This window comes from Herpailurus yagouaroundi, unplaced genomic scaffold, assembly GCF_014898765.1.
Source record: "Herpailurus yagouaroundi ecotype Mexico unplaced genomic scaffold, PumYag 190, whole genome shotgun sequence".
Lineage (NCBI taxonomy): Eukaryota > Metazoa > Chordata > Mammalia > Carnivora > Felidae > Herpailurus > Herpailurus yagouaroundi.
In genome coordinates, this window is record NW_024412421.1 from 7,162,340 (window position 1) to 7,190,144 (window position 27,805).

Consider the following 27,805-nt stretch of genomic DNA (forward strand, 5'->3'; position numbering starts at 1 on the left):
TTGGTTACAGTAGTTTATGCCATGTTTCTCCAGTGTAAAATTGATATCCTTTCCCCTGCAGTTAACAGATATCTTGAGGAGATACTTTGAAACCACACAAATCCTGTTTCTCCTCAAACTTCCACCCATTGGCATTAGTATCCATGAGTAGATCCTTATGTGTAACAGCTTTTAATGTGGAATTCTGCTACAAGCAAGAACTGTTGTTTCCGTTTCATCTGTTGATCTAGATATTTATTTTACTCTATAGGTTAGAACCCAATACTCTCATTATTTTGATACTCAAATTGTTCTAGATTTGGCCACTACCAGCTCCTTTAAGTGGGCCCGCATTATTTCAACAAGCCCCTGTCGATTTTTGAACTGCCAGTATCTCTGCCCACAAAGATATAACCGCATCGAAAGGAATATAGCAAGATCTAATGTTGAAACCGAGCCAGCTCAAGCCACTACTTCACATAGCCTTTGACAGTGTTCCTGCACTTCCCTGAAATTTTAAGAAAGCCTTAAGTGTTCCTGTGAGTTCACCACAATGCCCTGAATTTCCTTGGTGCAGCTAGAAATATGTGGACTTCTGTTTGTTTATCGGCTATGATTTAACAGTTTTAATTTGTATTTATAAATGAGTTCAAGTAAGTGTTTGTCTCTTTGATTAAGACACAGATTAGTGGGGTGCCTGGGTGGCTCAGTCGGTTAAGCATCCAAATTTGGCCTAGGTCATGACCTTGCTGTTCCCCAGTTCAAGCCTGGCATCGGGCTCTGTGCTCCAGAGCCTGGAGCCTGTTTCAGATTCTGTGTCTTCCTCTCTCTCTCTGCCCCTCCCCGACTTGTGCTCTGTCTCTCAAAAATAAATAAACATTAAAAAAATAATAAAAGACACAGATTAGTAAGGACATAGCTCATAGGGAATTTTTTAAAAGTAAATTCTTAGTTATATTAACATATTTCCCAAAAACATTACGTTTTCCCCACTTCCAGAAGATCCAGTGTTATACACTGTATGTATGGATTTTGGTACTTTTAAAAACTTGTATTTTTTCTCATTAAAAAATATTTTAAAAATTCTGGAAACTACACAGTGATATTGAGTAGAGTTGCATTTTAGAAGTTGCATTATTTGTTTAACTCTGTAATAAAGTGTTTCCAAGATTAATGTTTTTGTTCTTGTCTTAACATAGAATTGGTGGATCCAAATATTTTTATCCAGCCAATCACAGAAGAACGTGCTTCAAGGACTTTGTATCGCATTGAACTTCTAAGGAAAGTACGGGAACAGGCCCTCCGACATCCACAATTGTTTGAACGCTTGAAGCTTTGCCATCCAAATCCAGACCTACCAGTCTGGTGGGAATGTGGCCCTCATGATAGGGACTTGCTCATTGGAGCTGCGAAACATGGGGTGAGCCGAACAGACTATCACATTCTTCGTGATCCTGAACTCTCCTTTATGGCAGCTCAAAGGAACTACAGTCAAAGTAAGATGGCTCCTTCAAGGACTTCTACCCCACTTTTACAGCAATATCAAGTAGCACTTTCTGCTTCTCCTCTTACCTCTCTACCTAGGCTCCTAGATGCTAAAGGTATTATTCTAGAGGATATGAAAGTTAAAAGTGAAAATCTTAAAGAGGAGCCTCAGTCTTCTGAAGAAGAATCTATGTCTTCTGAGGAAACCAGGACACTAATAAAGTCTGAGCCTGTAAGTCCAAAGAATGGTGTTTTACCGCAGGCCACTGGAGACCAGAAATCTGGTGGAAAAGGTGAAACAGACAGACGCATGGTTGCAGCCAGAACAGAACCCCTAACTCCAAACCCAGCTTCTAAGAAACAGCGAGTCCACAAAAGAGGATCCGAATCTAGTTCTGAGTCTGACTCTGATTCTGAGAGATCATCCTGTTCTTCCAGATCATCTTCTTCCTCGTCTTCCTCCTCCTCTTGTTCCGACTCTCGATCAGGCTCTAGTTCCTCTTCATCCTCCTCCTGTTCTTCAGCATCGTCTTCATCCTCATCCTCATCCTCTTCCTCATCATCCTCCTCCTCATCTTCATCAGAAGAAAGTGACAGTGAAGAAGAAGAAGTCCCAAAGCGAGGTATATGCATAAAGTGCTTTTGCTATTTTAAGACATTTCAAGTGAAAATGAAAACGAATTTGGTTCACATAACTTAAGCATGCTTAAAATTGTTAACGTAAGTCTTATATGTACAGATTTTCTTAGAGAAGCACTATCGAAAAGGAAACTCGTGTTACTGGTGCACACTCCCTATTCAGTATTCAAGGCATTGCAAAACGGGTTAATCAAACAGAAATTAGACATTTTATACAATAATGGGTTTCTTTGTGATCACCTTCAGTTTAGTGTTCCTTTTTTTCTGAACATGCTGATCAGTGAACACATCAAGATCATATTCTGTAACAGCCAGCAGGGTTCTTAGATTAAGCCGTCAGACCAACAAGAGTATCATAGGCCCTCCTTGTCTCCTCAGAATGACACAGGAACTACAGTTTGCCTGTAGAGGAGTGTCAGGTGGCTCTGTCCTTGCTGCAGCCCACAGTTCAGGTGCAAGGCAATGAGTTGATGGCGAGCGGGTGCAAGAGCCAGTCTGGCCTAAGGAGCCTCAGATCCTGCAGAAGCCAGCGTCTCTTGTAACGGCTCTGTGAGCACAAGTTTCAGGGTTGCCACAAGGACGTGCCCCGATGTACAGGTCCCCTTCTGAGAGGATGTCAGTGTACTCCTCAGGTTTTTATGCTCCCCTCAGTCCAAATGCACTTTATCATTCTGGAGTTTATATGTGTCCAGGGAAACAGACCTACAGGGTTAACCGAGGGTCAAATTTTCATGCAGAAAGGGATGTTTTGTTAACCCTTCCCCCTCAAACTCTTTAATGCCACTTATTTTGCTTTTGTGATAATTTTTTTTTTAACAATGGGCACTGTATTGTATTCTAGGTGGATTTTTTTTCCTTTTTTGTCATTTGTTTTTACTTCTAACTTTTTCCTTTGAATAATTATATAAGATTTGAAAAGTATATATAAAAATTTTTTATGCAGTCTTTTTAAAACAGTTATAATTGTTCTCAGCAGAAGGTACCCCTCACGTGAAAGCCTACGATGAAGAAAGTGTTGCGTCACTGAGCACTACCCAGGATGAGACCCAAGATAGCTTCCAGATGAACAATGGGACACCAGAGTCTGCTTATATCTTACAAGGAGGATACATGCTAGCAGCCTCTTATTGGCCAAAGGTAAATGAGTAATGTCTTACCAGAACAGATCATTTTTTGAGTATTTCTCTATGTTGCTTTCATGGTAGGTAACTTACTGTGCGGAAAAATAGGTCACTAGAAAACATAGGATGGCATTTTGGTGTTAGCATCAGAAGTATCAACTACTGTTATCAAGTAAATAGGTGTACTTGAATGTGTATATTTCTCAACATAACCTTAGAATGTTTAGAATAAGAGATAATGGATGCTGACATTCACATACAATATTCAAGGGCTTGTTTATGAATGGGTGCTTTGAGCTGAGTCTCCTTGAAGAAATTTACCATAGCCATTTATGACTTAAAAAAAAAGTGCACTTGGGGCACCTCGGTGGCTCAGTCAGTTAAGCGCCTGACTCTTGTTTTTGGCTCAGGTCATGATCTCACACTTCATGAGGTGGAGTCCCTCACTGGGCTCTGCGCTGACGGTGCGGAGCCTGCTTGGGATTCTCTCCCTTCCTCCCTCCCTCCCTCCCCCTCTCCCTCTTTCTCTCTCAAAAATAAATTAATTAAAACAACCATTTTTTTGAAAGTTCACTTAAGTGTATGTACTTTCAGTGGTAGAAGTTCAGATCGGATTAATACAATACTGTCAGTGTGGCTAGACTAGTACAAGAGTACTTACCTTTAGGAGTGAGGTTGTGAAATGGGGAGGTGGAGAACTCTACTCTTACCTACTTCTGAGTTGATTGAATTTTTCCAACAAACTTGTATTACTTGTGTAATTATGAAAATAACAAGGCTGAGGCACCTGGGTGGCTCAGTTGGTTAAGCATCCAACTTTTGATCTCTGCTCAGGTCTTGATCTTGGGGTGTGGGTTCAAGCACCGTGTTGGGTGTGAAACCTACTTTATAAATAAAAAATGAAATTACAGAAGACTATCTCTGTCATATATTTTTGGACTCCAATGGAAATTTGTACTTGAACTCTTACGGAATTACATATGTACGTGAGAGTACGTATACACACCAAATGCACATAGGTTGTACCAGGGTTAAATCCATCAAGGCCCTGAGCCATTTTATCTCCGAAGGGCTGGCCTATGAAAACCACACTTAGATGTTTGCATGCTTTTCCAGGATCGTGTGATGATCAACCGGCTGGACAGTATTTGTCAAACAGTTCTGAAAGGGAAGTGGCCTTCAGCTAGAAGAAGTTATGATGCCAACACAGTGGCCTCTTTCTATACCACAAAACTGCTGGACAGCCCTGGCGCAGCTACAGAATATAGCGAACCCAGTGTACCCACACCCCCAGGCGCCGGTGTTAAAGAAGAACACGATCAGTCAACACAGATGTCAAAGGTGAAGAAGCATGTACGAGAAAAGGAGTTTACAGTGAAAATCAAAGACGTATGTTTATTTTTATTGCCCTAGGACCCGATTGCGATTGCGTGTGCAGCATGCTTTTTCTGCAAGTGGCTGCCTGCTCTCACTCTTACTTCCTTCACATACTTGTTTTCTGGTATTTGGATTGTTTTCTTTTTGATATCCAGGTTATTAGGCTTGAATATCCTACTAGAAGGATCATCGTTAAATGTTTCTCTACCTATACTTCTGAAAATAGTCCTGCCAATCAAGAATGCTTTCTTAAACAGTCTGACAAATTCTAATTGTTTTGGTTCTTTTGTATAATATTTAAATGGTATGTCAGTGCACTTTCTCTTTTAAACATTTAGCATGCTCTGTTCTCAGTAACATTTCATTTTTCAGTATGAGTTTTGAAGCTAAATTGATTATTCGGTGTCTAATATGTGGGTTACATCCTCTGGAATGTCCTATGAATAATGTACATAGAGAAGTATGTCTCAAGCTGATAGTGTTCCAATTTACTAGTCACATGTAAAACTTTGTTTTGCTCAGAAAAGTGTATGTAGTACCTGGATTTTTTTCATTTAAGACAGAAAATGTAATATTCATTATAGAAATTGGTTGACGTTCTTTTTCTTTAGTTCATTTCTGAATAGGAAGATGATTAACGTTTCAGGGTTTTTACTTCACTTTTTCTAAGTAAAAAATTTCTCTTAATAACCTGAAATGTTTTTTTTTTTTAATTGTTTCTTTCTTGATAATGGTGTTTATTAACAGGAAGGTGGTTTGAAGTTGACATTTCAGAAGCAAGGGCTTGCTCAGAAAAGACCGTTCGACAGCGAAGACAGTGCCCTGGGGCAGCAACAGTACCTTGCTCGGCTTCGGGAACTGCAGAGTGCATCGGAGACCAGCCTCGCCACCTTTCCCAAATCCGTGCCAGTATCAGGTGAATATGGTCACAATAATTGCCTCAGTAGGAAATATTCCTGCTGTCATTTCCAAATCCTCTTTTATTTATTCTTCTAATAAAAAGGCATCTATCCTCAAATGTTGGGGTCTCTTTTAAGTCTGTAATCGGTATAATTTTAGTTCTTAATAAATACCTGTTGAGGCGTTTAATAGACATTTTAAAGCAGGGTGCAGTTTTATTTGGGGGATTTAAATATTTGGGTGGAAATATTCTGTCGAGTCCCTTTATGCAGGTAAAAGCTCAAACAGCATTTCAATATAAAAGCAATTATGAATTTAAAAGCAAACACCTGAACCACAAATGAATGGTGATTTGTAGAGAAGGTTAAAATGAGAAGTTTTAGAAAGACTTTAGAGACAGTGTAGTCCAGTCGTCTATAGGATACAGGAATTGTCATGACTAATCCTTGAAAGACAATCTTTCTTTCTCATGGAATATTTACAGGAAAAAGATTGTTCCTACCTTAAACAGCCCTTTATATTACTGGGCAGCTCTAATTACCACAAAATTCCTTCTTACTTAGAAGAAAATTTTGCTTGCAATTGTTTATTCTCAGTGATTGAGATTCTGACTTTAAAGGCATCACAAGGGGTGCCTGGGAGGCTCAGACGGTTGAGCGTCTGCCTCTTGGTTTCAGTCCGGGTCATGATGTCACAGTTCATGAGAAGGAGCCCCGCATCAGGCTCTGTATTAGACGTGGAATCTACTTAACATTCTGTCTCTTCCTCTGTCTGTCTGTCTCTCTGCTCCTCCCCCACTGGTGTGCACGCTTGTGTGCTCTCTCTCTCTCTCTCTCTTATAAATAAATATTTTTTTTTAATATTTAAATGTCTGACTCTTAATCTCAGTTCAGGTCGTGATCTCACAGTTTGTGGGTTCAAGCCCTGCATCAGATTCTGTGCTGACAGCATGTAGCCTACTTGGGATTCTCTCTCTCCCTCTTTGTGTTCTCCTCCCCACTTGTGCTCTCTTTCTCTCTCAAAATAAATAAATAAACTTAAAAAAAATTTTTTTTAATTATTAAAAAAGTAAAGACATCAGAGAATTAACCTATTCCTATGTTTGCATGATCATCTTAACATTTTGAAAGCAATGGTCATATCTCCTCCTCTTTGGGACTGTATCTCTTCTAACCTTTTAACAATTTGAATCAATAGTATTTGTTAGATACCAAATCGGTGCCACATGTTGTGTGCTCTGTAGGTGCTGAGGTCCATAAGAAGTTTTGTTTTGTTTTGTTTTGTTTTGTTTTGTTTTGTTTTGTTTTGTTTTGTTTTCTTGATCTTGGTCTAGTGTGCTTTAATTTGTCTGTGTCCCTTTTAAAGTGCAGTATCAGAAATTGAGAATTTTACTCATGATCAGCTGAGTCTTTACAAAATGCAGTTTTCAATTAAAGCAGATTAGTGACTTGAATTTCCATTACACCTACCATTTACATAAGGCTGAGGACCCTGTTTCAGTATTCTACTGGATCTGGTTGCCATGCAGTATTTGAAAACATTTCAGATCTCTTGCTGTGCATGAGCACAGTGTGTGGGACTCCTACGATTTGGGAAAATAATGCTTTATTATAAGTGTTAAATTGGTTGCTATTCCCAATTGCTGCTGTCATGACTTTTTAATTATAAATCATAGTTAAATTATAAATTAGTACCGTCAGTATTCCTTACAGATTCATTAACCATTCATTGTAATTCTCTAGTTCCTGGACTTTCAGACATGTACAGATTGCAGTTCAAATATGAATCCGCCATGCTTCTACTACTGAAGTATAAATCCGCAAACTGTGCTTTTCATTAACAGTATTGTATTAAAGGAGCTCTGTGTTTTTAGGGGAAAAAATGGGAACAAATGGGGAAGATAAGCTGTGGGCTCTTTTGACTAACCTAAGTGGGGTTTAGAAATACAATTTCTTGTACTCTGATAACTCCACCATAAAATGGGATTGACACTAATATCATCTGAACATTTTATTGCTATTGCAGCTGAATTGTACAGTCTTCACCTTTAATGTTATTTAAAGGTTACTTTGGCAAATATTACTATTTTTAATAGTATAAGTAGTAATTGTGACACTAATCTGCAGCTATGTAAAATATTAAAAAGCCTCAGACATTAAAACTAGGCAGAGTTATTATCTAAGCATTATATCTCATCCATCTTACTAATTGCAAATGTGAAATCTAGATTTGCCTTCCTATTCGACTCTTAGAACATCTCAACAATTTTTTCCCTTTTCTTGTTTATGAAATGAAGGGTTGGGGTAGGAGAGAGTTGTTGGGTGAGATAAATAATATGTGTAGAGTGGCTAATATGGAACCGGGTACATAATTAGATGCTAAACCAATGTTAAAATTAGGTACCTCACAGGTTTTAGAATTAGATGCTGAATAAATACTATTATCATAATTCTTAATATTCCAAAGCCTAGGCCCTTTTTATGTTTATATGGGTCCCTCTGAATTTTATCTGGGTCCCTCTGAATTTTATCTGAAAGTTTCCAATAAAGATACAGGTTGTAATGTAATTTAATTAATGAAGGGGATAGTAAAATAACATAAATTACAATAAGACAAAACTAAAGAGCCCATTCCAGAAACTACCTGGATTAATGAACAGAGAGTGTTGATAGAGCCAAACAGCCTAGGGTTTAATTCTATCATTTGCCAGCTGTGACATTAGGCCGGTGACTTAATGTTTCTGAGCTCATTTATAAAATAGGCCTCATATTACTTCTGTGTTGGGGTGCCTGGGTGGCTCAACTCTTGATTTCTGCTTAGGCCATGATCTTGTAGTTGTGGAATCAAGCCCCACACTGGGCCTCGTGCTGAGTGTGGAGCCTGCTAAAGATTCTCTCTCTCCCTTTGCCCCTCCCCCACTCTTTCCCACATGAGTGCTCTCTCTCTAAAAAAAAAAATTTAATGAAAAAATAATACCTCTATGATTTTATTGTTTCTTTTTTGATGATTTAAGAAAACACTTGTTAAACCTCGTTCAGTGTGTGGCACCCCGTAGACATTTAGCAGAAAAAAGCTATTTTTAATAGTGTTATAATTACATCTATGACAAAGGCAATACAAGCTTTATAAAGGAGATTAAGTTAAATTTTCCATTTTGGATTCTAGCTTAAATCAGTAACGTTTATAAAAATCACCCTCAGAAATAACTCAAGGTGGCTCAGTTTTTTTAAGAAAGAAAAAAACGGGGCGCCTGGGTGGCGCAGTTGGTTAAGCGTCCGACTTCAGCCAGGTCACGATCTCGCGGTCCGTGAGTTCGAGCCCCACATCAGGCTCTGGGCTGATGGCTCGGAGCCTGGAGCCTGTTTCCGATTCTGTGTCTCCCTCTCTCTCTGCCCCTCCCCCATTCATGCTCTGTCTCTCTCTGTCCCAAAAATAAATAAACGTTGAAAAAAAAAAATTTTAAAAAAAAGAAAAGGATTTATAAGAGGCAGATTAGATAATGGTCTTTCTGGAAAGTGACCTTCCCAGGAGAGGTGGAAGAGAAGCAGAGAATAGCATGAACCAGAGACTTGATAGTATGGTTTTGTGATAAGATTGACATAGCTAGTATGTAAATCCCTACTGGAGAGATATTTGTGTGAAATCAGAGCCTGCTTAGAAAAGGTGAATCTAGCTTATACACAACATAAAAACTGAGCTGGGGCAGGGATTGAGGGTTGGGGGTCATGCTGGAGAGGGGCTAATACAAGGTATTTCATTCATATTAGAATAGAAAGTCATGGGGCACCTGAGTGGCTCAGTCAGTTGAGCGTCTGACTGTTGACTTTGGCTCAGGTCATGATCTCACAGTTCGTGGGTTCGAGCCTTGCATCAGGCTCTATACTGATGGCACGGAGCTGATTGGGATTCTCTCTCTCTCTCTCTCTCTCTCTCTCTCTCTCTCTCTCTCTCTTCCTGCCCCACCCCCTGCTCGCAGTTTCTCTCTCTCTCAAATAAATAAACGTAAGAAAAGAAAAGAAAAAAAAAGAATAGGAAGTTTTGAGAAGTTCTTATAAAAAAGAATAGTACTTTTGGGGCGCCTGGGTGGCTCAGCCAGTTGAGTGTCCGACTTCAGCTCAGGTCATGATCTCACGGTCTGTGAGTTCGAGCCCCGCGTCGGGCTCTGTGCTGACAGCTCAGAGCCTAGAGCCTGGAGCCTGCTTCGGAGCCTGTCTCCCTCTCTCTCTGCCCCTCCCCCGCTCATGCTCTGTCCCTGTCAAAAATAAATAAACATTTAAAAAAAATTTTTTTTAAAGAATAGTACTTTAAAAATGGTACTTTGGGAAAGTTAGTTTATTGTTATAGCTGAAATGTGCTAGGGGCACCTGGCTGGCTCAATTGGTTGAGCATCCGACTTCAGCTCAAGTCGTGATCCCAAGGCTCATGGGTTCAAGCCCCACATCTGGCTCGCTGCTATCTGTGTACCTGCTTCAGATCCTCTGTCCCTCCCTCTCTATGCCCCTCCCCTATTGCGCGCGCTCTCTCTCTCTCTCTCTCTCTCGTTCTCGCTCTTTCTCTCTCTCAAAAATAAGCCTTTAAAAAAATAAAGTAAAATGTGCTATAGTGAAAGTATTTTCAAATCATTTATAATGTTTTGTGAATCTGGTTATAATGAAATTCACTAGGTGGATAATGAAAGCTTTTCTTTATAAAGTTATGTCACATTCCTAGTGTGCTTTTTTATATGCAAACCTACTTTTTAATCATTGTAACTAGCAATTCCTTACCATATGATTTAAGGTACCTTTTTGAAACTGAGATGTGATGAAGGTAAGTGGCTTCCATAAGGTTGCACAGCCAGCCAATGGGCAACTCCTTATTCAGGGATACCCTGGACTTGCTCTAAAAATTTTCCTTGAATTGATTAAAAATGCATTTCTCACTATAAGCTGTGAATTATTTTAAACAAACATCTCATCCTTAACAGTATTTTAAGGAGAGCTCTAGATTATGTACTTTTGAGGACAGGAACACCATTTAACTACTCTTCAAACCATTGTAGGACCTTGTACCTACGTACAAGCTATTCGATAAGTATTTATTTATTGGAAAAAAATGGCTGAATGCATGGAACTTTAATTCATTTACTTACAGACATTAATTCACTTACAGACATTTTTATTGAAATGTGGAACAATAAAGATCCGTTTAACTTGGCAACTAAAAAGTTAGTGGTGATCTTAAAACCCCTGACAAAAGCTGGCACAGGAACGGACTATGGGAAATTGAGGAAGGAGTTGGTCGTGAAAAAGAGAGCACAACAAATACTAACCTTTCGAAGGTTTGGGGAATTATAAAAGGCTGAAAGAGGTTTATTTGTTGTTTGAGTTAGGCCATGTTTTTAAGTCAGGGAAAAGAATCTGATACAGAATGGGTATTTTGGCACAAGAAAGTAGACTGATAAAACAACCTTTCAGAAAAGGTAGGAATTAGTGGCTGCAGAGGAAGGAGAAGGATTTGTCTTATCCGTGAGAAAGACACATTTCCTCCCCTAAAAGGGAGAGGAAGAGGGGCGCCTAGGTGGCTCAGTCGGTTGGGCGGCCGACTTCGGCTCAGGTCATGATCTCACGGTCTGTGAGTTCGAGCCCCGCGTCGGGCTCCGTGCTGACAGCTCGGAGCCTGGAGCCTGTTTCAGATTCTGTGTCTCCCTCTCTCTGACCCTCCCCCGTTCATGCTCTGTCTCTCTCTGTCTCAAAAATGGATAAACGTTAAAAAAAATTTAAAAAAAAAAAAAAAGGAGAGGAAGATAAGATGTGTGAGAATCAGGGGGGGAAATTTGAAGAGACAAGTCAAAAAGTTGATTATAGTTTTCCAAATTTTCAATTGAGGAATAGGGGTGGTGTAAAATAAGAACTAACACTTCCATATATTTAGAAAAATTATTGCTTTTAATTTGCTTAACATCTAGATTTTGACCACTGTTTTGCATTTTTTTATTTGATTAGGTACTTCCATTCAGTCAACCCTTGGTGCCAATGGAGTTAGATTAGACAACCAGCCTATAGTCAAAAAAAGGCGGGGAAGGAGGAAGAATGTAGAAGGTGTTGACATCCTCTTTTTTAACAGAAATAAACCACCTAATCATGTAAGTAAAAACTACTGATCCTTGAGTCCAAAATTGAGTCCTAGTAAATATACATGTTGCTATTCTGTGAATGTTTTATAGCATAAAAATATTAATTAGGAAATTAGATTGTACTTTGGGTTCTATTTCAGAGGCATCCAACACTGCCTAAGATTCATGAAAATTTTAAATTTGAAAAACTCACTTTTTTCCTCTTCAAAAAGATTTGCTTCATTGGACTTTGCAAAGAATTGAATGATAAAGCATAGCAATAAAATTTTCATTTGGTGTTTTTCTACAGGTAACTGTAGGCCTAACCAGCTCCCAGATTTCTACAGGGATAAATCCAGCACTGTCCTACACTCAGCCTCAAGGAATTCCGGATACAGAAAGTCCGGTTCCGGTTATTAACCTGAAAGATGGGACAAGACTTGCAGGCGATGATGCGCCAAAGAGAAAGGATTTAGAAAAATGGCTTAAGGAGCACCCAGGTTATGTGGAAGATTTAGGAGCTTTTATTCCTGTAGGTGATGCCTTACAAATCTTGGTATTAATTTTATTTCTGTGACTTACCAAATCTGTGCTGATGAAGCATAAATTTTTACCCACTTATGTAAATACATGTTCTGCCCAAGATTTAGGAAAGCTAACAGAAAAAAATACCATTTTCCCCATCAGTGCCTTTTTCCATTTTTCCATTCTGTGCTTAACAGTAAAAATCACCTCCAATATACAGAGTACCATGTAAGACCCAGTGAAGGTTATAAAGGGATAACATTTCCAATCCTTTTCCTCAAGGAGTTTATTTTAAAATACTAATGATCAGGGGCACCTGGGTGGCTTAGTCAGTTAAGTGTCTGACTTCAGCTCAGGTCACGATCTCACAGTTTCTGAGTTTGAGCCCCGCGTGGGGCTCTGTGCTGACTGCTTAGAGCCTGGAGCCTGCTTCTGATTGTGTGTCTCCCTCTCTCTCTGCCCCTACCCCTCTCACACTTTGTCTCTGTCTCTCTCTCTCCCCCTTTCTCTCTCTCAAAAATAAATAAACATTAAAAAGTAGTAATAAAAATAAAGTAAAATACTAGTGATCGTATTAAGGGTGCCTGAGTTGCTCAGTCTTGGTTAAGCAAGACTTGATTTTTGGCTCAGGTCATGATCTTACTGTTCTTGAGATTGAGCCCCATGTCAGGCTCTGTGCTGACAGCGTGGAACCTACTTGGGATTCTCTCTCTCTCCCTCTCTTTCTGCCCCTCCTCCACTCACACACATGCTTTCTCTCAAAATAAATAAATAAACTTAAAAAAAAATAACTATGATCATATTAAACATGTATTGAGATTTAGCTGTGTACCTGGCATCACAATTAGCACTTAACGTATATTATCTCATTTAAGACTCATGACACCTTTATCAGAATGGCGTTATTATAGCTTTTTTAGATAAAGAACTTAAAATACTAAAATTTTAAGTAAATATTACAAGCTACACAGTCTTAAATCCAGTGTCCAAACTACTGCTTTTAAGCTCTTCTTCAGGCTATAACCATATAGCTGTTGTGTCTCTCCAGATGCACATTGAGTTTACATTAATCAAAGTGAGAATTGTTATATTTCATTTGCATTTTTACATCCCCTGAAATACTTTGTGCTCGCTATCTTATAGGCATATGGCTTTCTTACTCATAGAAATCCGTTATTTCATTTTGCAGTATTTTTTTTTTAATTTTTAATGTTTTATTTATTTTTGAGACAGAGAGAGACAGAGCATGAGCAGGGGAGGGGCAGAGAGAGAGGGAGACACAGAATCCGAAGCAGGCTCCGGGCTCTGAGCTGTCAGCACAGAGCCGGATGCGGGGCTCGAACTCACAAACTGTGAGATTATGACCTGAGCCGAAGTCGGACGCTTAACTGACTGAGCCACCCAGGTGCCCCTCATTTTGCAGTATTTTACTATTAGATACTGATTACCAAAATTTGTGCCAGATCCTCTATACAATGAAGCTAGCAGACCTATTGTATCTGCCTTCATTATGAAGATTAAATGGACAGCCCAGTGAAGCTGTCTTAGTACTCTGTGAGCTTCTTAAGGACCATGTCCTAGTTACCCCAGGACTTTGTATCCCCAGGACTTATTTAGTACATAATTCCTGATACATAGAATAGTATCTAGCTTTCTGTGAATATTCACTGAGCCAGTGATTAAAAACTGAAAGTCTTTTGAAGATTAAAAAATTCTATATAAAGGTAAAGTTGTTATTTTATTAACAGAAAAAAATTACTTGTTATTTTTTTCATGAAAAGGAACTACAAAAGCTCCAGTCCCTACAGTAGTCTTTGTGTCTGTAATATGTACTTAGTCTAGAATTTTACATTGCCATTATTGACACCAGGAAATAATCAAGTGCCTCAGTCTTAACTTTCACATGCCTTTCACATCCCTGGTTTTCTCAAAGGATGCCACTAATTCTCGAATATACTTTAATTATGTTTGATTTTTTAAAAGCCAAATAGGGTTGCCTGGGTGGCTCAGTCAGTTGAGCATCTGACTTTTGATTTCAGCTCAGGTCATGATCCTAGGGTGGTAGGATCAAGCCCCACATCAGGCTCCTCGCTGAGTGTGGAGCCTGCTTGAGGTTCTCTTTCTCTCCCTCTGCCCCTCTCCCTACTCACACGTGTGCTCTCTCTCTCTCTCTCTCTCTAAAAAACAAATTAAAAAAAAAATGTTTTAAGCCAAATAAAGCTCTTATAATTATGAGGGGAGGAATTTTCCCTAAATATGATGGATAATCTTAGAATGAATACTGCAATTCTAACAATAATGAGAATCAGTTTAACCCTATAACTTAACATGTTAGAAAATAACATTTATCTAGGCAACAGATTTTTATTGAGTAACTACTGTGTGCTAGCCTCTCTTTTGAGGGATGGAGTATAAAACCATGAGCAATATAAAGTCCTTGCCATCGTGGCATGTATACTGTAATCTGTAAAGGATTCTCCTGTCTCTCATCACTGCAAAGGAATCTTTATTAATTTTTTAAACTTACAGCCATTCATCATTTTCACTGCAAATAAACTTTTTATCGTAATGTTTTAGATAACATTACATACTATTATTAAGATTTTAAGATATTTTTAAAAGCAGCATTGTGATAAAGAATACAAGATAACCGTTAGTTTGATTTCTGAAGGATACTTCACATTAATGATTTTTTGGCTCTCATACTCTATTGGGATATGTCTAGAGCTGAGTAACTATAACATGATAGATACAGATATATAATAACAGGTATGTATAGAGTACCATAGAAACAGATAAAAGGAATATGAATGACTCTGCCTAGGCCAAGCGTCTAAGGAAATATGGAAAGAAAAGACAGCTGACATACATGACTGATGGATGATAAAGAATAAGTAGGTTTGACCAGGTTAACCCAAGAGGAGGCTATTCTAGGCATTATAAAACAATTATGAAGAGTTGAAAGAGGATAGGATTGTAAGACACATTCATAAAACAGTGGCTAGCCTGATGTCACAGGGTGTGTGGGGGACCGAGTGGGGCAGTAGTAACTAGACAGAAAAGGTGAATTTAGGCCCAGGTCGTGATGGGACAGGTATGCCTTGCAGAAGAGTGTGAGCATTCATCTCTTGCAATGTTCTTGTTGGTCCGAAACAGCTATAAACATCAAGCCCTGCTTTGCTAAGCTGTACACATAAGCAGCATGGGCTGATGCAAAGAGTTTTATTGCCAGATCCTGCCACTTGCTAGCTGCGTGGCCTTGACGAAGGTAACCTCTCCAAACCTCGATTCCCATTCATAAAATAAAAGTACTACCTTTTAGTATTGTGAGATTACTCGTGAAGAGATAAAAAAACTATTAGTGAGATGACGAAAGAGGAGAGCCACAGCTAGCACAAATACAGATTGTATCAGCACAGAAAAAAAACGCGATGTGTCAGGAGAAAAAGTAAAGAAGTGTACAATTTACAGGAGGCTGCTCCAGCATTATGGGTAACTCTAAAGCCTTACTTAGTATTTTATTACACAGCGACCCTCGAACAAGGTTTGAATTGTGCATGTCCCCTTATACATGGGCTTTTTACAGCACAGTATGGAGAATGTATTTTCTCTTCATTCTGATTTTCTTAATAACATTTTCTTGAGCTTATTTTGTGGTGAGAATACAGGATATAACACATATAACATACAAAAGATGTGTTAATCAACTGTGTGTGTTTTCAGTAAGGCTTCTGGTCAACAGTAGGCTATTAGCAGTTAAGTTTGGGGGGGAATCAAGATATGAGGATTTGTGACTATGGCAGGGGGGAGCACCCCTAACCCCATGTTGTTCAGGGGTCAGCTGTATTAAATATAAAAATATTTAAAGTTTAAGTCTTTTAAAGTATAACTGAAGGGTAAAATCTTCAATGTTAGATATAGATATCTAATATGTATTATACAGTATTACAGGATTACGTAACTTGGTTCAGCTCTTTTGTATTGTTTGCACTGTTTTAAAGCTATTTCTTTGCTTATATATTTTAGAGAATGCAGCTCCATGAGGGGAGGCCCAAACAAAAGAGGCATCGGTGCAGAAACCCTAATAAACTCGATGTTAATAGTCTTACTGGAGAAGAACGTGTTCAGCTGATTAACAGAAGAAATGCCAGAAAGGTATTTATATATTTGTGGTTCATCCTTTGTATTGGTTCAGTGCTTAGGATTTCTCTAGAACCCTGTTTCATTATGCACAGTTTCCTAACAGACCTGGACAGATGTATTGTGTTCGCTTCGGCAGCACGTAGAATGAAACTGGAACGATGCAGAGCTCAGCATGGCCCATGCACAAAGATGACGCACAAGGTCTTGAAGCGTTCCATATTTAACTAGCAGATTTGTGAGAAGAGACACGGGCTGTGGTTTTATACGGTCTAATTTCAAATCCCGCATCTTTGGCTAAGCTGTGGAATGAAATAAGCAAGTCACTTCACATGTCTGTGCCTACGCAGTGTGGCACTGCACAGGAGCACACATCCAAAGCAGTGGCTCTCACTGGGAGCAATTTTGTCTTCCAGAGACGTTTGGCCATGCCTGGAGACATCTTTGGTAGCCACAACTTGGGAGGTGGGGTGGTGGTAGGCAGGGGAAGGATGCTGCTAAACGTTCTCCAGTGCCGACGATAATCCCTTACAGCACCAGCCCACAATGTCCATGGTGCACGGGTTGAGAAACTCTGATGTTCTCGTCACAGCCATCATGGATTTATATATTTATCACTCATTCCCTGTCAGATGGCCATAAAGTGATTAAAATCAGCATATTGCTGGGATGAGCACTGGGTGTTATACGTAGGAGGTGAATCCCTGGAATCTACTCCTGAAATCGTTATTGTACTATTATGCTAACTAATTTGGATGTAAATTTAAAAAATAAATAATTTTAAAAACTGGAAAAATAAATAAAATCAACATATTACATAATTTTCTGATAGATGAAAATAGAATGTCTTAAACAAAGGTCCCTTATAGAATAAGGGCACTGCTGTGTTTGTCTTAGTGCTTTATTGACTGATGAATGGCAAGAGTCGGGTTTTTCCAAATTCTAATTCTAAAACCAAAGGTGGCTCAACATTTGTTTCCCCAAATTGTTTTTGTTTATGTTTGGATTGGTAGGTGTCTCTTTCAACTCACAGCATAAATGATACAACACTTGGACTCCCTCTTTGTAATCTTATAGCTCCGGTATTTTTACTCTGGTTTTCTTTTTTTTTTTTTTTTTTTTAATACGGCTGAACATGCAACAAAATAAAGAAAAAGATGACCTCAGAATAAGAACAGTAGATTTTTCATTGAGTTCCTTCACTCAAAAATTAATTTAACAACTGTTTTGATATTGTTATGTGTGCCAACTCATTAAAATTAATACAGATCTTTCCCCAATTTTGTAGAGATAGCTTACTCAGCTTTTGTTAGTACTTTATTTATTTTTTTTTTTTTTATTTTTTTTTCAACGTTTATTTATTTTTGGGACAGAGAGAGACAGAGCATGAACGGGGGAGGGGCAGAGAGAGACGGAGACACAGAATCAGAAACAGGCTCCAGGCTCTGAGCCATCAGCCCAGAGCCTGACGCGGGGCTCGAACTCACGGACCGAGAGATCGTGACCTGTCTGAAGTCGGACGCTTAACCGACTGCGCCACCCAGGCGCCCCATTTTGTTAGTACTTTAAAATGATGTCATAGGTGTATTAGGGAAAGAACAAGATGACATTCTAGTAGCATTTTACTTAATTTTGTGCTTATGTAGATTGTGTTACAAATCTTTGCACTTCATCTTAAAACAAAAATTAGCATTACTAGCTATGGATAAATTTGTCTTAGCCAGTTTTAAGGAAATGGAACAGTTTTGTATTTTTACTTGTTAGGTATCAAACACTCCTAATCTTATTTTAATTTGTGGTAACCTGATAAGGGACCTATTCATTTCCCTTAATTTATAGTTAGTTCTTGTTCAGAGTCTCTAGAGTACAGGCCTAAGGCTAGAAAAGAATCTACCTTCTAAATCCCCATAAACCACCCAGAGGGCCTCCATTTAAATTGGAGCTTAATGAAGGGGATCAAGAGAAGGAGAGTAGGACAAAAACTGCAGAGACTAAGTAAAGACTGTAGGAAATACTAGAAAAGGTTACGTACGGGTATTGTACCTGGCCACATTAAAATCCTGTCTGTGTCCTGTCAGGAGATAATATATATTCGTCCAGAGAGGTATGGAAAAAGGACTTACGAAGTATCTTTAGGCTCCAAAGGAACATGAAGTTGATAGGTCCAAATCATTTTGTTTTAATTTCATACTAACTATTATATATAGGTTTTAAATTTTCTCATATTGTGATTACTTGGTTGGTTGTATCGCTTTTCACATTCAAAAAATATGTATATTTTTTATAGTTAAGGTTTCAATTTACGTGACAGATAAGAGCGTGAGTTTTTGAGACCCAAGGTTGAAAGTTGACCCTAACACTAACTAGCTAGCTTTGGGCGATTTATATAACTTCTCTGAGGCTTAATGCCTTCATTTGAAAAACAGAAATAATACTGTCTCAAAGGATGTAGTGAGAACTAAAGTAAGTCATATACTTAAAATCCTTAGCGTACTTGGCATATAATAAAAAGAATGAAATATTTGTTATGTGCTAGATGCTGTGCTAAAGCACTTGAGTTGTCTCATTTTTATCCTCATAAAACCCTATAAGGGAAGTATTGTTATCCCCATTTTACAGATCAGAAAGCTAAGGCTCAGAGGGATTTATTGATTTGCCCCAGTTCACATAGCTGGTAAGTCTGACTCCAAAGGGTATATATGCTCTTAACTAGGCAATATCACCTATCCAGCATAGTAAGTGCAGAGTAAATGGTGGTTATTTGTTTTACTATTCTAGTCACTTAAAGCATTTAAAAGTTACATTGCCACATGTCTATATGTTATATTAATAGTGCTTCTGGCCTGTGGTAGTCCTTTTTAATAAAAATTGTCAAAGGTGGTTCAAGAAATAAACTCTGTACAGCACAGAATAAAAGCAAGAAGGGTTTTCATACTTAGTAGTATCTTTAACCGTCTGTTTTTCATTTACAGGTTGGAGGTGCATTTGCTCCCCCTTTAAAAGATTTATGTCGATTCCTGAAAGAAAATTCAGAATATGGAGTGGCTCCTGAATGGGGAGATGTTGTTAAGCAGTCTGTGAGTATTTCATACATACTAACTCAGGCATCATCTCAAAAATTAGATGCTGTTTAGTCGAACTGAGAAAGACAGCTACCATATGATTCCGTTCATAAGTGGAATCTAAAAACAAAAATCAAAAACAGAACAGAACAAAACAAAAAGCAGAATCCGATCTTTATTTATTTATTTTTTTTTAATAATTTTTTTTCAACGTTTTTTATTTTATTTTTGGGACAGAGAGAGACAGAGCATGAACGGGGGAGGGGCAGAGAGAGAGGGAGACACAGAGTCGGAAACAGGCTCCAGGCTCTGAGCCATCAGCCCAGAGCCTGACGCGGGGCTCGAACTCACGGACCGCGAGATCGTGACCTGGCTGAAGTCAGACGCTTAACCGACTGCGCCACCCAGGCGCCCCCAGAATCCGATCTTTAAATACAGAGGGGAGGTAGGTGGAGGCAAAATGGACGAAGGGGAGCAGGAAGTATGGGCTCCCAGTTATGGAATATGAGTAAGTCACGGGAGTAAACGGCACAGCATGAAGAATACAGTGAGTGACACTGTAACAGGACGGACGGTAGCTGCACAGCATAATGTATAAACTTGTCAGATCACTAAGTTGTACGCCTGAAATTAACGTAACATTGTGTGTCAATTATACTCAAAAGGGAAAATTAGATGCCATTTAATTATACCAGAGATTAAGTTTTAAGAATCAAATATTGCATGAACGTGTGACAGTGTTTTTTAGTTCACAGTTTTTATTTTGCAGCACATGTTACAAATTTCTCAGATGCTTGTTGAGTTAGAATGCAGAATCAACATAGGCTGATCTGTTTTCATTTTAACCTCTAAGATAACTATTTGAGCAATGCTACCAAGACTAATCAAAGATGTGAGGAAAGGTGTTTAAGTATATTCATCATAGTATAGTAGTAAAAAATTGGGAATATATTAATGGTCCAGTCATCTATTGGAAAACTATGCAACTATTTTATTTCATTTTATTAAGTTTATTTAGTTTTTATTTGAGACAGAGAGAGAGGGTGAGCAGGAGAAGGGCAGACAAAGGGAAAGAGAATCCCAAGCAGACTTCGCATTGTCAGAGTAGAGCCCAACATGGGGTATGATCTCAAGAACTGCGAGATCATGACCTGAGCCGAAATCAGAAGTCACCTAACCAGCTGAGCTACCCAGATGTCCCTTTCTGCAACTATTTAAAAAATTGTATCCGGGCACCTGGGTGGCTCAGTTGGTTAACCATCCAACTCTTGATTTCAGCAATCAAAATACAAAGCTATTTTTTCTACAAGTGTCCAAATGACAAGGGCAGGCTATAAAACTAGGTTCATTATGATTCTATTTATTTTAGAAACAGAAGTGGGAAGAATTGTAGAATCTGTAGATATGCACAAGGGAAAAATGGAAACACACATCCTGAAACGTTAGCCATGGTTCTCTCTGAATGGTGAAATTATGGATGATTTTTTTTCTTTGTATTTTTTTGCTGTCTTATTTTCTGCAGTGAACCCTAATGCTTTTGTAAAGAAAACAAGTAAGTGGATCAGTTCAGAACACCATTTAAAAATAGTACCATGAGTGTCTTTGAAGCTGCTGTCGGGAGCTGCACTGTCACAAACGGTCGTCACCAAGCACGTGTGGTGATTGAGCGCTTGGAATGTGGCCAGCCTAAAACAGAGTGTGTGTAACAAGTGTAAAACACTGGGTTGGAATTTTGTTTTAGTATAGTTGACACACAATGTTACATTAATTTCAGGCGTACAAGTTAGTGAGCTGACATGTTTATACATTATGCTGTGCTCGCCACAGTGTAGCTGCCAATGCTATCACAACATCACTGGGCTATATTCCTTATACTGTGCCTTTTATTCCCATGACTTATTCATTCCATAATTGGAGCCTGTGTCTCTCACTCCCCTTCACCCATTTTGCCCATTCCCCTACCCTGGTTTGGGTCTTTAAGACTGAGTTTGGAAAAAATAGAAAATATAAAATATCTTTATTTTCATACATTACATATTGAGATGATATACTGGTTAAATTTTATAAATAGACTATATTACTAAAATTAATGTCACATGTTTCTAATATTTTTTCTTTATTTTGAGAGGGAGAGAGAGAGTAAGCAAGGGAGGAGCAGAGAGAGAGAGAGAGAGAAAGTCCCAAGCAGGCTCCGCATGGTCAGCACAGAGCCTGATGCGGGGCTCGATCTCACGAACCATGAGGTCATGACCTGAGTCAATATGAAGAGTTGGATGCTTAACCAACTGAGCCACTGAGGCGCCCCTAACGTCACCTATTTCTGTTTTACCATTTTTAATAGATGCAGTTACTAGAAAATTTAAAATTACATTATGTGGGTTGTATTTCTCTTGGACAATGCTGGTCTAGAGATTCTAAACTCCTATGACTTCTAAGAGTTTCTAAGCCCAGAGTCATGGGAGAATCACTTGAGTATCTTTTTCAGCGTGGCTGTGGCTCTCCCTCCCTATTCCCAAAGTGACAGAAGATTTGCATGAAGCCTCTCATTTAACCTTTTACTTACTTTCTCTGTCCTTTTCCTTATCGTTCTTCTAGACTGCAGGAGAGGCACTTCTTTATTAGTCTCTTAGAGTCATTGGTGATGTGAGACATGTAAAGGTGTGGAAGCAACCCTCACGAAAAAATGTCTTTGGACCTTCTTTTTTCCAGAACTGTTGCACAAATGTATGCCTCACAGTGTGGAAGAAAGCTAGAGGCCTCCTTCTGCTCTCTTGCCCTGTGAAAAAAATGATAAGTGGAACAACTATTTCAGGCCACCACTTAGAATGTGAAATTAGGCTATGTCTTTCATAATTGATTATGTTATATCAGCACAGACTAAGTTTCTGAATAATTATGGATTTCACTTGATAGCTATTGATTTTATTTTAATACAGCTGTTGTTGGTGATTTTTTTTTTTTAGGGGTTTCTTCCAGAAAGTATGTATGAGCGTATTCTCACTGGTCCTGTTGTGAGAGAGGAGGTCAGCAGGCGGGGGCGGCGGCCCAAAAGTGGAATTGCGAAGGCCACGGCAGCGGCCACAGCTACAACTGCCAGCGGTGTTTCAGGCAATCCTTTGTCGGCCAATGGATTACTTCCAGGTGTGGATCTCACAACTCTTCAGGCCTTACAGCAAAACCTACAAAACTTGCAGTCACTGCAAGTGACTGCAGGGCTGATGGGAATGCCTGCTGGCCTTTCTTCTGGAGGAGAAGCTAAAAACGTGGCTGCCATGTTCCCCATGCTGCTGTCAGGAATGACTGGATTACCAAATCTGTTGGGCATGGGAGGGCTCCTGACAAAGCCTACCGAATCTGGAACAGAGGAAAAAAAGGGAAATGACCCTAAGGAGCTAGAAGGAAAGAAAGAAAGGACAGAGAGTCAAAATTCAGAGAATGGGGGAGAAAACTCTGTGTCAAGTTCTCCTTCGACATCATCTACTGCTGCATTAAATACAGCTGCAGCTGCCAACCCGTTAGCTCTTAACCCACTCCTACTCTCCAATATACTTTATCCAGGGATGCTTCTCACTCCAGGCCTTAATCTTCATATTCCAACTTTGTCCCAGTCCAATACTTTTGATGTACAGAAAAACAAAAACAGTGACTTAGGCTCATCTAAGTCCATAGAAGTCAAGGAGGAGGATTCCAGAGTTAGAGATCAGGAAGACAAAGGAGGAACTGAACCCAGTCCTCTCAACGAAAACAGCACAGATGAGGGTTCAGAGAAAGCCGATGCTTCATCTGGATCTGATAGTACATCATCATCATCCGAGGATTCAGATTCTAGTAATGAAGACTGATTCCCAGACTGCACTTAAATTATGAACTGATTTTGGATTTTTTTCTTTAATTATTAATTGTAAATACCCCAGTGTTGAGTGCATCAATAACTTACTGACCGAACATTTCAGTTCTTTGTTTAGAAGTGCAAACTGCTTTCAGAGACATTTTGCATGTAATATTTCTTAAAATTCCTAAGTTTCTGAACTCGTATGTACTATCAAATACATAAAGGTGTAAAATTGCAACAAAAGGCATTATAATTTTGTTGGGGGTTAATTTTATGAAAATGATACTCAATAAGAGTTGTATATTTAATATATTTGCAGTGAACACAGAATACTTTATGCATATTACTGATTTAATTTGAATATAGTTTTACAGCCTCCTTGACACCTATAATTTACAGATCAAAACTCAGCAATAATTTGGGCAGCTAATGAATGTCATGAAAGCTGTAGAATCTACATCGCCATCCATTGCTTTAATTACATGAAAATGCTCTAGTGTTGTGACGCACTGCTGATGCTTCCAATTCAGGTACAAGTGTGTTTTCAAGAAGAAATAAGTTTCCCAATCAGCCAATTTAACTGGCTACCTGTTACCTCAGCTGAGTTAGTTTAGGAAGTTTACATTCGTTTCTAATTCTATACTTGTTTTCAGGGGTTTTTTAAACACATCCTATATATCATGTTAATCTGGCAAGAACTATGACTTGCTTTTTGCTGAGCTTAACTCTGCTGTCGGTAAAATCAAGTCATAAAATAATCCTGTGTCACGTGACTTTGGCACCCTCTAGACATACTTAGTTTCACTTTTTCCAAGTTTGGCCTCCTCTTAGAAATAATTATGTCTCAGATGAGTAATGTCTGTTTCCAGGGTTCAGAAAAGGCAAACTCATGAAATGCCACTGAAAAGAACTTTCAACACAGCATACTTCATGTAAAAGAAATTGTTTGTTTGCTTTATTTGTGTAGATTTCTATTTGTGTTTTATGTCATGGAAATATTCCAGAATTAACAGAGGATAGTGGTAAAGTAATATGCAGAACAGTCTGAATTCATTTTGAGTTTCTAGGTAGAAGCAGATGAAATGTTGCCCAGAATCAGTGTTGGGTTATCAGTTTATATTAAATATACTGAGTTGGCCCATTTTGAATATGCACTTTGAATAATCTCAAAAAATATATACAAGTTATACCTGTAAACCACAAAAACAAAGCCCAAGGCTTCTGATCAATTTCTTAGAACCCTTTATCATGCAAAATCTGTCTGATATTTGATTTGTGATACAGTTTCTCCTGCTAAAGCTGCTATTCTGACAAGATGGAGAGGTCCAGTTTCACTTTCATATACATTTAAAACAATTAGAACTGAATTGGAGTAAAATATCATGTACATCCTAAGGAGAGAAAGATGTTAGCATTTTCTGGTACTTGAATAAGTCAGTGATAAAGTTTGCGAGGGGATAAATTTAGGGGGAAAAAGTACCCCACTTCTCTCCCAGAGGAAAAAAATAACTTTCAGTGCGTTTTGATAAAACTCTGTTGTTTTGTCATGAACCCAGCAATTATATTGGATTTTCCAAGATCTTTACCAGTAAATTGTTTCTGTGTGTAAAATAACTAACCCCTTATTAGAGCGACAGTGTTACATGTATTTACAAAATCATATAACTTCCATTGGGATTGTATTGATTTTTGTATTTTCCCCCAAATAGTGCTTTGAATTGATAGTCCTTTATGCAATGTCTTAGCAATAGTCACTCTAATGCCCATCCAGGAGAAGTGGGTAGTAATTCTTCATCATGAAAATGATATATTACATATTTAGTATGTTCCCTTTGCAGTATTGCACTTTTGTTTAACTAGAATACACCTATGAGATAGCCAAAGTTTCTCAAACACAGTTAACCTGGTTTGCCGGTGAAAGTATTTCAACAGCATCCACATTTCCCCCTCTCTCCCTCTAGTTCTACCCACATGATCTATATTCCTTTCTTTCCCCAATTAAAAAATAAAAGGAAAAAAAAAAGCCCTAGATCTTATCACTAAAAATCTAATTTATATCAAATTTATGAGATAAAGTATTTTCCTAATTACGGTCAAATGAATTTGGTTAACATCTTAGTGATTCTCTTTCTATGTAATAAGGCAATTTGCAGTTTTCAAAGCATTAATACTAACTTTAAATGTTCTCTTGGGTTTCAAGACACTTCTACTTAGTATTGATTGGGGAAAAGTCGTCCAGCTATCAGCTTAAAAAAAAATGCATAAATATGGTTGTGTAAAGTTAAGGGTTATAAGGAAAAGAAAAAAAATCAGTAGAATTCCATAATACTAAAGTTGCAGTTGAAAGGATATCCAAGTATGTGTTGGTAGTTACTAAAAGAATTATAGCTGTTATTGCCTTGTATTTATAGCTCTTGTTTCAGGTTTCATGATTCAAGTCTTAGTCTAATTTTTCTTTTGGACATTTGCAATATTTACCAGTTGTGTTTTGTGTAGTCTGAATTTGCTTTCTGTAGTTGAGCAAACGTCTTAAAAAGTCATTTGTAATTTATTAAATTACTTTCTATGATGTTCTATAGAGCAAATGGAAGTTTAATTATTTTTTATTAAACATATTCTTTGACTACCCATGATGTCAGCCTCTGTACATGACAATACTCCTTTTTTTTAAATTGACTTTTGTATATAATTGATCTTAATCCAGTTATAAAAGAAACCATAGTCCTAAATCTTTAAAAGAAAAGGATACTTTGGAAGAATTTTTAAAAGGAGAAGTTGGCTATAATTATATCCACAGTATCGTTACTTCCTTAAGTTTTCTTCCCATGACCTTTAAAAAAAAAAGTCCAGAAAGACTCAGAGCTATACCTAACCTCTTCACGGAGTACGTTTTGGAAATCAGTAATTATTTTTTTTTTTCCCTTGGTCTGAAGAGTCTTTCCTAATTCATCATGATTGTTTTGGTGTTTTTATAAACATGAAAGAAATTTAGTTTTCCTCTAAGTAGAACAGTAGAGTCTCATCATATACTCATTTAACTTGGAAGCCATTCAACTATACTTTCATGCTTAGAAAACCCTTCTTTTTCTTTTCTGTACAATGTAGCATGTAAACCCAAGCCAACTGCTTCCTCTAGTGCTCATCAGAGGAACAGTAATCTACACAGTGCTAGAGGAAGAATTGGCTATGTTAGATGTTTTGGGGAGACAATACACTATGTACAAAACGGTATGTTCTGTATTTTGTGAGCTATAGGAGGGAGAGTGATTGTTGACTACAAGTAATGTTCACCTTAACAAATTTAGAACTTAGTCTCTACGTAAATACAACTCCAGTACATAAGCTATTTATTTTAAAATGCAGGAAAGCACAAAGAAATATATTTAAATAGTCATAAACCCACCCCAAGATAAATGCTGTTCATATAGATACCCAACGTGCTTCATATGTATGTTACATACATGTAGTGGGTTGAATCGTGTCCAGCAAAAATTTATGTCAAGCCCAAACCTCCAGAATGTGACCTTATTTGGAAATAGGGTCCTGGCAGATGTAATTAGTTAAGATACAGTTATACTAGATGAGGGTGGGCCCTAAATCCAATGACTGGTTCCTTATAAGAAGAGGAGAGGACACAGAGACAAAGGGAAGAAGGCTATAAGACAACAAGCAGAGACGAGTGACACTACTACCAGCCAAGGAACACCAAGGAATGTCAGCCACCACCGGAAGCTAGGAGAGCGGCATGGAACAGATTTTGCTTCAGAGCCTCCAGAAGGAAGCGACGCGGCCAACACCTTGATTTTGGACTTCGGGCCTGAATTGTGGGAGAATAAATTTCTGTTGTTTTAAGCCACCCCGTTTGTGATAATTTGTTATGGTAGCCCTAGGAAACTTACACACTTTCATATTAAATCAGTATTATATTTACTGTTCTGCCCTTAATATACTCACCTATGTCAATAAGTACCCTGTGTTGTGATGTTTAACACCTAGTATTGTCTCATACAGATGGAATTTATTTAACCATGTACTTACAAGTGGACATTCAAGTTTATAAATGCATCTTTGGCATCCACCCCTGTGACTTCCTTAATCCCTAGAAGTGAAAATACTTCCTCTGTTCTTGAGGATTTTGATTTGTGTTGCCAAGTTTACAATGATGCCATTAGTAGCAACTTCTACTACCACAGCAGCATGTATTTTGTGCGTGCTCACCCCAAAATCTTACCAATACTGTGTATTGTCTTTTGAAGTAATCTTTGCCAAATTAATAGGCAAAAATAACATCTTGATGAATTTTTAAATTATTCTTCCCTTTTCTTACTAAAAAAAAAAAAATAAGACCTACATATTCTAGAGAATTTGGGGGGTGGGGGCTTGGGGAGGAGGAGTTGGGGAAGCACAAAGTAAACCAAGACCCCCATAATGTTAAATGCTCAGAGATAAAACTGTTAAGCTTTGGGTCATTTTTCTTTGCATATACATATATATTATTTTAATAAGAATGGAGTTATACTGTACATACCATTGTGTAACTTTTTTTCGTTTATTATATCATGATAATTTTTCCATGTCATTAAAGAATCTTCCACAGCATTTTTAAGGACTTTCTCATTCCACTATATAGATGGAACGTAACTTACTTAAT

The 27,805-nt window shown here is 38.2% G+C and overlaps 1 protein-coding gene and 1 non-coding gene across 10 annotated transcripts in view; both read left to right on the forward strand.

Annotated features, from left to right (window-relative positions):
- The window catches only part of CHD9 (chromodomain helicase DNA binding protein 9), a 240,894-nt gene extending 213,771 nt beyond the window's left edge, over positions 1-27,123 (forward strand). For 5 of the 9 annotated variants that reach the window (XM_040498014.1, XM_040498015.1, XM_040498019.1 and 2 more), the window contains 9 exons: positions 1,179-2,087; positions 3,077-3,240; positions 4,341-4,613; positions 5,349-5,517; positions 11,486-11,625; positions 11,906-12,127; positions 16,147-16,275; positions 19,233-19,337; positions 22,286-27,123. In XM_040498014.1, coding sequence (XP_040353948.1) covers positions 1,179-2,087; positions 3,077-3,240; positions 4,341-4,613; positions 5,349-5,517; positions 11,486-11,625; positions 11,906-12,127; positions 16,147-16,275; positions 19,233-19,337; positions 22,286-23,164 — 2,990 coding nt within the window. In that variant the 3' untranslated portion in view covers positions 23,165-27,123. The remainder of the gene's footprint in view (positions 1-1,178; positions 2,088-3,076; positions 3,241-4,340; positions 4,614-5,348; positions 5,518-11,485; positions 11,626-11,905; positions 12,128-16,146; positions 16,276-19,232; positions 19,338-22,285) is intronic. The other 4 variants (XM_040498017.1, XM_040498020.1, XM_040498016.1 and 1 more) reach the window with 3 other exon arrangements.
- LOC121010075 (U6 spliceosomal RNA) lies at positions 16,384-16,487 on the forward strand. The gene has a single exon (XR_005780996.1). It is a non-coding gene; the product is annotated as a U6 spliceosomal RNA (small nuclear RNA).
- Positions 27,124-27,805: the final 682 nt, after the last annotated feature.